This window comes from Sapajus apella, unplaced genomic scaffold (genome assembly GCF_009761245.1).
Source record: "Sapajus apella isolate SASKATOON/1434 unplaced genomic scaffold, GSC_monkey_1.0 scaffold73, whole genome shotgun sequence".
NCBI classification, from domain to species: Eukaryota; Metazoa; Chordata; class Mammalia; order Primates; family Cebidae; genus Sapajus; species Sapajus apella.
The window spans coordinates 6,620,755-6,632,856 of NW_022437013.1; the positions used below are offsets into that span (position 1 = coordinate 6,620,755).

Sequence of the window (12,102 nt, forward strand, 5' to 3'; positions counted from 1 at the left end):
AAGAAAGAAAGAAAGAAAGAAAGAAAGAAAGAAAGAAAGAAAGAAAGAAAGAAAGAAAGAAAGAAAGAAAGAAAGAAAGAAAGAAAGAAAGAAAGAAAGAAAGAAAGGAAGGAAGGAAGAAAGAGAGAGAAAGGATCCTTTTTGTTGGAAGCCAGCTGTCATGGAAGGGGAGCAACTAGCCTTATACTACCGTAATGTGAGGAGTCCAAGCCATGTGAAGAGGCACCATGGATGATGAGATACCATGTGAGCCAATGAACACCCAGATGACAGAGAAGTACCATCTTAGAAGTAGATATTTCAGCCCCAAACACTCCAGTTGACCACGTGGGTTAGAGATAAATGACTCAGTCAAGTCATCCCTTAATTCCAGAGCCACAGAATCTTCAGCAAAACTGAAAGGTTCATTTAAACCACTAAGTTTTGGGGTTGTTTGTTATACTATAACTGGAACTCTCACAGAGGAAAATGTGTAGTGAAAATAGCAAAGTCAGTTTCCTGCAGTCATAGATATTTAATACTCTTGCTTAAGGGATCACATCAATCTTGAAAAGTGTAACATGGAAATTATCTACCAAAGTCATATTAGTTTTATTTCCCTTAATCCAAATCGGAGAAAACTTTAAACAAATTACCTGGAAGTCCAGAGACACCTGCTTTTCCTGGAAGTCCTGGTGGTCCTGGAGGTCCTATAGGACCAGGTGCTCCAGGGATCCCTGGACTGCCTCTTTCACCTGGAGGTCCTGGAACATCAAGTCCAGGAGGTCCTGGATCCCCCTTCTCTCCTGGTATTCCATGTAAACCTAGTTAATGCAGTAGCAATATTAATAAGTACTGAAGCAGTTTTAAAAGATGTATCCGGTTATATTTCTAGTAAACAGTGATAGAACCTTGCGTATAACAGACCTAAAAGTGAGTTAGAGATACTTTTGACATCATGCACACAAAATAACTAAACAATCAGGCTTTAGGATTTTCAAGCAGATTCCTATAAGAGAGTGCTTCTCAAATTATTTCTGATGAAAGGTCAGTCTTTCCTTAATACCTAGTTAATCATGGACTAGTTTTTTTAAATGAAATACAATAAAAATTACTAAAACTGAAATAAAAAGCCAAAGACACACAATAAAAGCCTACTTTTTTTGGTTATTATATTCAACAGATACAATTACACTATTAAATCGCTATAAATGTTTCTAAATGCTTATTGTCGATGTTTGTATTAATCCTATTGCAGACTGATAACAGTTATTCAACACTGGTCTACTGATCACACTTAAATTTGTATTGGTATAATGTATTACAAATTATTAGTACACATTTCTAGGAGCCCCCAAAATTGCTGATTACTAAGTAAGACACTTAAATGGACCTTTTAAATTTTATTTTAGCTTTGTTTTACACAGAGTTTTAATAATACATTAATAATAAATTATTGTTAGTATTTTTCATCAGCTTTTGTTTCTCCGACCAATATTTTACAGAAAAAAATGACACAGCAAAAACTATTTAACCTTAGTAAGCTTCGGTAAGACCAATTCCTCCCAAAAACAAGGTGGTTAAAAAAGAATATTTTTATTGGAAAATAATTACACTAAAAATACTGTGTAAATTCCTACTCCAAATCCTACTAGCCTTGCGACTTATGTGAGTCACTTAACATTGTTGATCCTCATCTGCTAAATGGGGATCATCCCATAACCAAATGGAAACTAGGGGCTGAGCCAAACGATCATTTCAAGTGTCCTTTCAACAGTAAGATATAAATTTATTGTTGAAGATTCACTGGTGATTATTTTTGTAGAGAGTAAGACGCTAGGGTTTTAAGATCTGTTTTATGTTGTACTTCAGCACGGCCCTAAACCTACAAAATCCACTTTGAAGATTAGAGAATTACACTCAGTTGGCACAGTGGTGGTGCTTCCAATGTTGCCATTTTATAGTAAAATGCTATAAAAAGGAGAGAGAGATTTTATATTTGTGAAAGATGATACGATGCTTAACAATGAACATGATTATAGCTCTATATGGATCACTATCGTTATATTATAGCTTACAAAGATTTTTAATAGTTGGGTTTTCAATATAAATAATTTATCTTTTGAAACATGCTCTAAGTGAGCAGTTCTACAAAATAAGGAAAATAAACCAAAGAGTTAAATCTGGAGAAATGTTTGTTTTCCATGTTTAAAGCTTTACTTTAAGACATGGCTTTTGAGGAAGAACTAAGGTACCTGGTAAACCTGATGTTCAGGAGGCACGGAATTATAGTTCAGCATCAAGTTGAGCCAACCAAGCAGAAGTAAGTCGCAAAAAGATTCATTAGGTTAGGGGGAAAAACAAACTAAGCGTTTATAGATTAGAACATAAAACTACAAACTGAAGTTATTAGACATTGATTCACTGCTATCATATATTAGGAATGAGTGAAAAAACTTATTCTAGGCATTGCTTAGATGTTCATATAGCATATTCTATAAATGAAGTGTATTTGCCAATAAAGACATAATAAAAAATTTACATTCACAAAAGTATTACCTTTTGGTAAAGGTCAGTTTTATAATTGTTTATCTCTGACTTAATGATTTAAATAATCATTTTGGAATTTAAGCTCCTAAAGTTTAGTTCAAATTTCAAAATTAATTTAATTTTATTTTATCCTAAAACAGGTTGGGTACAGATAAATCAATAATTAGCAGATGATTATGGAAAACAATTTGCATGCATTAGGTAAGGATTTCTTAATTCATTGTTATTAGTAGTAGTATTAATAACAGACATTATGCTATACTACCTTGCAAAGCACAGATTTTTTTTCCATGAATACTGTCAGGAATACACATCTCAGTAAGACCCAGAATGAAGAAGTCAATATAAATCCCAAAGTTCTGCTAAATTTCCCCACAATAATAAGAATTATATGGCTATGTATACAGATGCAATATAGGGATATATTGCTATTTTAATTTATTGGCAGCTGAATGGAACCAGTTTATAAAAAAAGGAAAATTGCAAAAACATGTATTATTCATGAGAACTTTCCACACACACACATACAAATGCCCTCCCCCTACCCAAGGGTGTTATAGCCCCCTAAAGTGTTAAAAAACTATTTTCTCCTTCATCTATGAAAATGACATGAATAATTCATAAATATTTTCTAGGGTTTTGCTGTTGTTGTTTTGTTTGTTTTGATTCACAATAGTGGTGATGAATTTTTTTGTTCGTTAGCTGATTTAGCCATACATGTTTTCCTGAGACTGGAGAGGCATTATAACACATTTGGTTCTGGTTATGTTATGATCTGTGAGTATGAAATGGAGTATATTTAACCGATCTCTAAAAAAATTCAGTAAGGCAGTAATTGTATAGGTAATGGCCAAAGAAAATAACAAGAATAGAAGACCTCCATTTCTGCCTGGATTAGTAGGTCATGGGATAAGAAATATTTTGTTTCTAGTCCTTTGGCAATTTTTCTTTTTCTTTTTTTTTTTCCCCATTTATTTATTTTATTGCATTTTAGGTTTTGGGGTACATGTGAAGAACATGCAAAATCGTTGCATAGGAACACACATGGCAGTGTGATTTGTTGCCTTCCTCCCCATCACCTACATCTGGCATTTCTCCCCTTGCTATCTCTCCCCAGCTTCCCACCCCCCACCGTCCCTCCCCTATTTCACCCCAACTGACCCCAGTGTGTAGTGCTCCCCTCCCTGTTCTCATGTGTTCTCATTGTTCAACACCAGCCTATGAGTGAGAACATGCGGTGTTTGATCTTCTGCTCTTCTGTCAGTTTGCTGAGAATGATGGTTTCCAGGTTCATCCATGTCCCTACAAAGGACCCTAACTCATCGTTTTTGATGGCTGCATAATATTCCATGGTGTATATGTGCCACATTTTCCCTATCCAGTCTATCGTCGGTGGGCATTTGGGTTGGTTCCAGGTCTTTGCTATTATAAACAGTGCTGCAATGAACATTCGTGTGCACGTGTCCTTATAGTAGAACGATTTGTAATCCTTTGGATATATACCCAGTAATGGGATTGCTGGGTCAAATGGAATTTCTATTTCTAGGTCCTTGAGGAATCGGCACACTGTCTTCCACAATGGTTGAACTAATTTACACTCCCACCAACAGTGTAAAAGTGTTCCTATTTCTCCACATCCTCTCCAGCATCTGTTGTCTCCATATTTTTCAATGATCGCCATTCTAACTGGTGTGAGATGGTATCTCAATGTAGTTTTGATTTGCATTTCTCTGATGACCAGTGATGATGAGCATTTTTTCATATGTTTGTTGGCCTCACGTATGTCTTCTTTTGTAAAGTGTCTATTCATATCCTTTGCCCACTTTTGAATGGGCTTGTTAGTTTTTTTCTTGTAAATCTGTTTTAGTTCTTTGTAAATTTTGGATATCAGCCCTTTGTCAGATGGGTAAACTGCAAAAATTTTTTCCCAATCTGTTGGTTGCCGATTCACTCTAATGATTGTTTCTTTTGCTGTGCAGAAGCTGTGGAGTTTGATTAGGTCCCATTTGTCTATTCTGGTTTTTGTTGTCAATGCTTTTGGTGTTTTGGCCATGAAGTCCTTGCCTACACCTATGTCCTGAATGGTTTTGCCTAGATTTTCTTCTAGGGTTTTTATGGTGTTAGGTCTTATGTTTAAGTCTTTAATCCATCTGGAGTTAATTTTAGTGTAAGGTGTCAGGAAGGGGTCCAGTTTCTGCTTTCTGCACATGGCTAGCCAGCTTTCCCAACACCATTTATTGAACAGGGAATCCTTTCCCCATTGCTTGTTTTTGACTGGTTTGTCAAAGATCAGATGGTTGTAGATATGTTGTGTTGCCTCCGAGACCTCTGTTCTGTTCCATTGGTCTATATCTCTGTTTTGGTACCAGTACCATGCTGTTTTGATTACTGTAGCCTTGTAGTATAGTTTGAAGTCTGGTAGTGTGATGCCCCCCGCTTTGTTCTTTCTGCTTAGAATTGACTTGGCTATGCAGGCTCTCTTTTGGTTCCATATGAAGTTAAAGGTGTTTTTTTCCAGTTCTGTGAAGAAGGTCATTGGTAGCTTGATGGGGATAGCATTGAATCTGTAAATTACTTTGGGCAGTATGGCCATTTTCACGATATTGATTCTTCCTAACCATGAACATGGAATGTTTCTCCATCTGTTTGTGTCCTCTCTTATTTCGTTGAGCAGTGGCTTGTAGTTCTCCTTGAAGAGGTCCTTTACATTCCTTGTTAGTTGTATTCCTAGGTATTTTATTCTCTTTGTGGCAATTGTGAATGGAAGTTTGTTCTTGATTTGGCTCTCTTTAAGTCTGTTATTGGTATATAGGAATGCATGTGATTTTTGCACATTGATTTTGTATCCTGAGACTTTGCTGAACTTGCTTATCAGTTTCAGGAGGTTTGGGGCTGAGACGATGGGGTCTTCTAGATATACAATCATGTCGTCTGCAAATAGAGACAATTTGACTTCCTCCTTTCCTATTTGAATACCCTTTATTTCTTTTTCTTGCCTGATTGCTCTGGCTAGAACTTCTAATACTATATTGAATAGCAGTGGTGAGAGCGGGCATCCTTGCCTGGTGCCACATTTCAAGGGAAATGCTTCCAGTTTTTGCCCATTTAGTATGATATTGGCTGTTGGTTTGTCATAAATAGCTTTTATTATTTTGAGATACGTTCCATCAATACCTAGCTTATTCAGGGTTTTTAGCATAAAGGGCTGTTCAATTTTGTCAAAGGCCTTCTCTGCGTCAATTGAGATAATCATGTGGTTTTTGTCTTTGGTTCTATTTATGTGGTGAATTACGTTTATAGACTTGCGTATGTTGAACCAGCCTTGCATCCCCGGGATGAGGCCTACTTGATCATGGTGGATAAGCTTTTTGATGTGCTGTTGCAATCGGCTTGTCAGTATTTTATTGAAGATTTTTGCATCTATGTTCATCATGGATATTGGCCTGAAGTTTTCTTTTCTTGTTGATTCTCTGCCGGGTTTTGGAATCAGGATGATGTTAGTGTCATAAAATGATTTAGGAAGAATTCCCTCTTTTTGTATTGTTTGGAATAGTTTCAGAAGAAATGGTACCAGCTCCTCTTTGTATGTCTGGTAGAATTCAGCTGTGAACCCATCTGGACCTGGGCTTTTTTTGGGTGGTAAGCTCTTAATTGCTGCCTCAACTTCAGACCTCGTTATGGGTCTGTTCAGGGTTTCGGCTTCTTCCTGGTTTAGGCTTGGCAGGAGGCAACTGTCCAGGAATTTATCCATTTCTTCCAGGTTTATTAGTTTGTGTGCGTAGAGTTGTTTGTAATAATCTCTGATGATGGTTTGAATTTCTGTGGAATCTGTGGTGATATCCCCTTTATCGTTTTTTATTGCATCAATTTGGTTATTCTCTCTTTTCTTTTTTATTAATCTGGCTAGTGGTCTGTCTATTTTGTTGATCTTTTCAAAAAACCAGCTCCTGGATTCATTGATTTTTTGAAGGGTTTTTTGTGTCTCTATCTCCTTCAGCTCTGCTCTGATCGTAGCTATTTCTTGTCTTCTGCTAGACTTTGAGATTTTTTGATCTTGCTCCTCTAGCTCTTTCAGTTTTGACGATAGGGTGTCAATTTTTGATCTCTCCTTGCTTCTCATGTGGGCACTTATTGCTATATATTTTCCTCTAGAGACTGCTTTAAATGTGTCCCAGAGATTCTGGTATGTTGTGTCTTCATTCTCATTGGTTTTGAAGAACATCTTTATTTCTGCCTTCATTTCATTGTTTATCCAATCAACATTCAAGAGCAAGTTGTTCAGTTTCCATGAAGCTGTGTGTTTCTGAGTTAGTTTTTGAATTCTGAGTTCTAACTTGATTGCACTGTGGTCTGAGAGACTGTTTGTTACGATTTCCGTTCTTTTGCATTTGCTGAGTAGTGATTTACTCCCGATTATGTGGTCAATTTTAGAGTAGGTGTGATGTGGTGCTGAGAAGAATGTATATTCTGTGGCTTTGGGGTGGAGAGTTCTGTAAATGTCTATTAGGTTTGCTTGGTCCAGGTCTGAGTTCAAGTCCTGGATATCCTTGTTAATTTTCTGTCCGGTTGATCTGTCTAATGTTGACAATGGGGTGTTAAAGTCTCCCACTAAGATTGTGTGGGAGTCTAAGTCTCTTTGTAAGTCATTAAGAACTTGCCTTATGTATCTGGGTGCTCCTGTATTGGGTACGTATATATTTAGGATTGTTAGCTCTTCTTGTTGCATTGATCCTTTTACCATTATGTAATGTCCCTTTTTTTCTCTTATGATCTTTGTTGCTTTAAAGTCTAATTTATCAGAGATGAGAATTGCAACGCCTGCTCTTTTTGCTCTCCATTTGCTTGGTAAATCTTCCTCCATCCCTTTATTTTGAGCCTTTGTGTATCCTTGCATGTGAGATGGGTTTCCTGGATACAGCACACCAATGGGTTTTGGCTTTTTATCCAATTTGCCAGTCTGTGTCTTTTGATTGGGGCATTTAGTCCATTTACATTTAGGGTTAATATTGTTATGTGTGAATTTGATACTGCCATTTTGGTGCTAGCTGGCTGTTTTGCCCTTTAGTTGAGCTGGTACTTGTTGTTCCTTTATATGTGTAGAGCCTCTTTCAGGAGCTCTTGTAGAGCTGGCCTGGTGGTGACGAAGTCACTGAGTACTTGCATGTTCCCAAAGGATTTTATTTTTCCTTCACTTATGAAGCTTAGTTTGGCTGGATAGGAGATTCTGGGTTGAAAGTTCTTTTCTTTAAGGATGTTGAATATTGGCCCCCATTCTCTTCTGGCTTTAGGGTTTCTGCTGAGAGATCTGCTGTTAGTCTGATGGGCTTCCCTTTATGGGTAACCCGACCTTTCTCTCTGGCTGCCCTTAGTATTTTCTCCTTCATTTCGACCCTGGTGAATCTGACGATTATGTGCCTTGGGGTTGCTCTTCTTGACGAATATCTTTGTGGTGTTCTCTGTATTTCCTGGACTTGAATGTTTGCCTGCCTTGCTAGGTTGGGGAAGTTTTCCTGGATAATATCCTGAAGAGTATTTTCCAGCTTGGATTCATTCTCTTCGTCGCATTCGGGTACGCCTATTAAACGTAGATTAGGACTTTTCACATAGTCCCACATTTCTTGGAGACTTTGTTCATTCCTTTTTACCCTTTTTTCTCCAGTCTTGCCTTCCCGTTTTATTTCATTGAGTTGATCTTCGACCTCTGATATCCTTTCTTCTGCTTGGTCAATTCGGCTGTTGATACTTGTGCATGCTTCACGAAGTTCTCGTGTTGCGTTTTTCAGCTCCATCAATTCACTTATATTCCTTTCTGTTTTGTCCATTCTTGTTAGCATTTCGTCAAATCTTTTTTCAAGGTTCTTAGTTTCTTGGCATTTGGTTAGAACATGTTCTTTAAGTTCACAGAAGTTTCTTACTACCCACCTTCTGAAGTCTGATTCTGTCATTTCATCACACTCGTTCTCCCTCCAACTTTGTTCCCTTGCTGGTGAGGCGTTGTGATCCCTTTTAGGAGGAGAGGTGTTCTGGTTTCGGGTGTTTTCATCCTTTTTGTGCTGGTTTCTTCCCATCTTTAAGGATTTATCCACCTGTCGACTTTGTGGTTTTTGGCTTTCAGATTGAGTCTCAAATCTTTCAGATTGACGGTCTGTTTGTTGATGATGAGGTTATTTCTCTTTCTTGGTTTCCTTCTTACAGTCTGGCCCCTCTGCTGTAGGTCTGCTGAGGTTCACTCCAGGCCCTGCTTGTCTGGGGTTCACCTGCAGCAGCTGCTGAACAGCAAGGGTTGTTACCAGTTTTCTTCTTCTGCTATCTTTGTCCCAGAAGGATACCCGCCTAGTGTCAATCTGATCTCTCTTTTATGAGGTGTCTTTTTGGATATATAGGGGTCAGGGAGCTGCTTGAGGAGACGGTCTCTTCTTTATAGGAGCTCAAATGGTGAGCTGCGAGCTCTGTTGTTGTTCATTCAGAGCTGCTGGGCAGGTACTTTTAGGTCTGCTGCAGCAGAACTCATAAACTGCTTTTTGTTCCCAGGTGCTCTGTCCCAGGGATTTAGGGCTTTATTTATGAGTTTCCGTTATGCTGCCGCCTTCTTTTTTTTTCTTTCCTTCAGACCTGCCCAGCCCAGCAAGGAGGCAGCCTAGTCACTGTCGGCCTATAGCAGCTTTGCTGAGCTGCTGTGGGCTCCACCCCGCTGCAGAGTGAACTTCCCTGCAGTCCTGTTTATATGGGTGTAGTTAGAACTGCTTTGGCGATGGTGGCCCGCCTCTGTTGGGGCAGAGTCTCTGCTGTGGCCGTTTGCCTTGGCAACGGCGGGCTGACTCAGCAATGGCGGGTTGCCTTGGCAACGGCGGGCTGCCTCGGTAATGGCGGACGCCCCTCCCCCACAGAGCTGGACTGTCCCAGGTTCAGCTGCGCTTGCTGTGAAACTCTCTATCCAGAGTTTCTGATTGCTGCTCTTTTGTGGGGGTGGGGACAGCCGAGCCTGATCGCCTGGCTCCCTGCCTCAAAGCCTTTGTTAAATTGGTGCTCCAGTCGCCTGTTGAAGAGGCGCCGGGGTCTGTTTGTTTTCCCCTGAGGCCACTCACTGCGCTGGCTTAAACAGCGGCACTGAGGTTTGTGGCACTTTTTTTTGTTTTTTCCCCCTGGAATCTACTGTCCTGGTTCTCTGCTCAGTCCCCTTTTTGAGCCGGCATACGGGTGACTTCCCGTGGCTCCAATCGCCAGCCAAAAGGGCCCCTGGACCAGTGTATTTTGTACGGAGAAGCGCGGCTCTGGGGTGCCGACAAAGCAGCCGCTCGGGGCAAAGCAGCGGCGCTGGCCGGCACAGCTGCGCTGGCCAGCACAGCCGTGCTGGCGACCGTGGAGCACCTCCGCCCGGGAATTTCCTAGTCTGTGGGCAATAAAAACGCAGCGTCCACTCACCCTCTGCGCTTTCACTGGGAGCTGCAATCCTGAGCTGTTCCTAAACGGCCATCTTGGATTGTCCCCTCCTCGGCAATTTTTCTTTTATTTCCCTGATATCAAATGCAAAACTGATATTCAAAGGGACCTTAACTTATAACCATGTGTTAAACTGTATAGTCTGCTTTGGAAAAGAGGCAAATAGTAAAAGCTTAATTAAATAATACAATACTTGAGTACAAAGGAAAGCCTGAAAAGCATAATGCAAACATTCTGCAATATAGAGATGACAGTAGAATATTTTGCATTGCTTCCTATTGCAAAATGAAGTTCAAGTATATTAAATAAGCTCATTACAAAAACATTGATAGTTATAGTTTCAGCTATGCAGCATAAGTCAGGTTTATCAAGATATAAGTAATAGTCTCCCTGATCACCTTATTATTGAGATTTATGGACATAAATCAGGATTTTTTTTAATGAATTAAGATAATATTCTACTTTGGTGATGTAAATAAAATTTACTTAAAAAGTGAGTATACCAAGATGGCCAAACAGGAACAGCTTTGGAGTTAGTTCCCAGCAAGAACAACACAGAGGGTGAGTAATCACCACATTTCCAAATGAGTTATTACTGCCCACAGACCAGGAGATTCCTGGGCTGAAAAGCACCACGAGTTTCCAGCATGGCTGTTTCAGCCGGTGCAGCAGGTCTCTGCACAAAATCTCACACAAATGTGGGCGGCCATTTCAACTGGTGCCTAGAACGCCTGGGAGACAGAGCTGCCCACTCAACTGAAAAAGAGGGGCCTGAAACAGGGAGCCAGGTGACCTGGCTCAGCAGGTCCAACCCCCACAAAGACCAGCAATCTGAAATGCTCTGGATTGAGAGTTTCACAGCAAGTGTAGCTGGACCCGGGACAGTCTAGCTCTGTGGGGGAAAGGAGTCCACCATTACTAAGGCAGTCCACCACTAGCAAGGCAGTCCACCATTACCGAGGCAGTCTGCCATTACTGAGGCAGACTGCCATATCTGAGGCAGTTCTAACTACACCTCTATAACAAAAACTACAAGGAAGTTCACACAAAAGGTGGGCAGGGCACATGACAGCTCAGCAATGCCTCTGCTGGCAGGCTGTGACTAGGTTACCTCCTACCTGGGCAGGGCATCTCTGAAAAAAGGCAGCAGCACATCAGGAGCTTATAAATAAAGCCCCAACTTCCCAGGACAGAGCACCTGGGAAAAGAGGTGGTTATGAGTTCCACTGCAGCAGACATAAACATACCTGCCCAGCAGCTCAGCTTGAAACAATGGAGCTCACAGCTCAGCATTTCAGCTCCAATAAGGGGCAGACTGTCTCCTCAAGCAGCTCCCTGACCCCTGTATATCCAAAGAGACACCTCATAAAGGAGAGCTCAGACTGACATCTGGCAGGTATCCTTGAGGGACAAAGATAATAGAAGAAGAAACTGGCAGAAACCCTTACTGTTCTGCAGCCACTGCAGGTGATCCCCAGGCAAGCAGGGTCTGTAGTACACCTCCAGCAGTCCTAGAGCAGAGGGGCCTGACTGTTAGAAGGAAAACGAAAAAACTGAAAAAAAAACTTCATCATCAACAAAAAGGATGTCCACTCAGAGAACTCATCTGAAAGTCACCAACTACAAAGACCACAGGTAGATAAATCCACAAAGTTGGGAAGAAACCAGCATAAAAAGGATGAAAATACCCAAAACCAGAACACCTCTCCTCCTCCAAGGGATCACAACTCCTCACCAGCAAGGGAACAAAGCTGGATGGAGAATGAGTCTGATGAATTGACAAAAAGGCTTCAAAAGGTGGGTAATAAACATCTCTGAGCTAAAAGAACATATTCTAACGCAATGCAAAGAAACTAAGAACCATGAAAAAAGGTTTGACAAAATGCTAATGAGAATAAACAGCTTAGAGAAGAATATAAATGATCTGATGGAGCTGAAAAACACAACACAAGAACCTCGCGAAGAATACACAAGTTTCAATAGCCGAATCAAGCAAGCAGAAGAAAGAATATGAGAGACTGAAGATCAACTCAATGAAATAAAACTAGAAGGCAAGATTAGAGGAAAAAGAGTGAAAAGAAATGAACAAACCCTCCAAGAAATATGGGATTATGTGAAAAGACCTAATCTACC

The 12,102-nt window shown here is 40.2% G+C and overlaps 1 protein-coding gene across 4 annotated transcripts in view; it reads right to left on the reverse strand.

Annotated features, from left to right (window-relative positions):
- COL4A5 (collagen type IV alpha 5 chain) overlaps positions 1–12,102 on the reverse strand; it is a 265,691-nt gene that overhangs the window by 63,506 nt on the left and 190,083 nt on the right. For all 4 annotated transcript variants that reach the window (XM_032250872.1, XM_032250876.1, XM_032250873.1 and 1 more), the window contains exon 31: positions 636–803. In XM_032250872.1, coding sequence (XP_032106763.1) covers positions 636–803 — 168 coding nt within the window. The remainder of the gene's footprint in view (positions 1–635; positions 804–12,102) is intronic.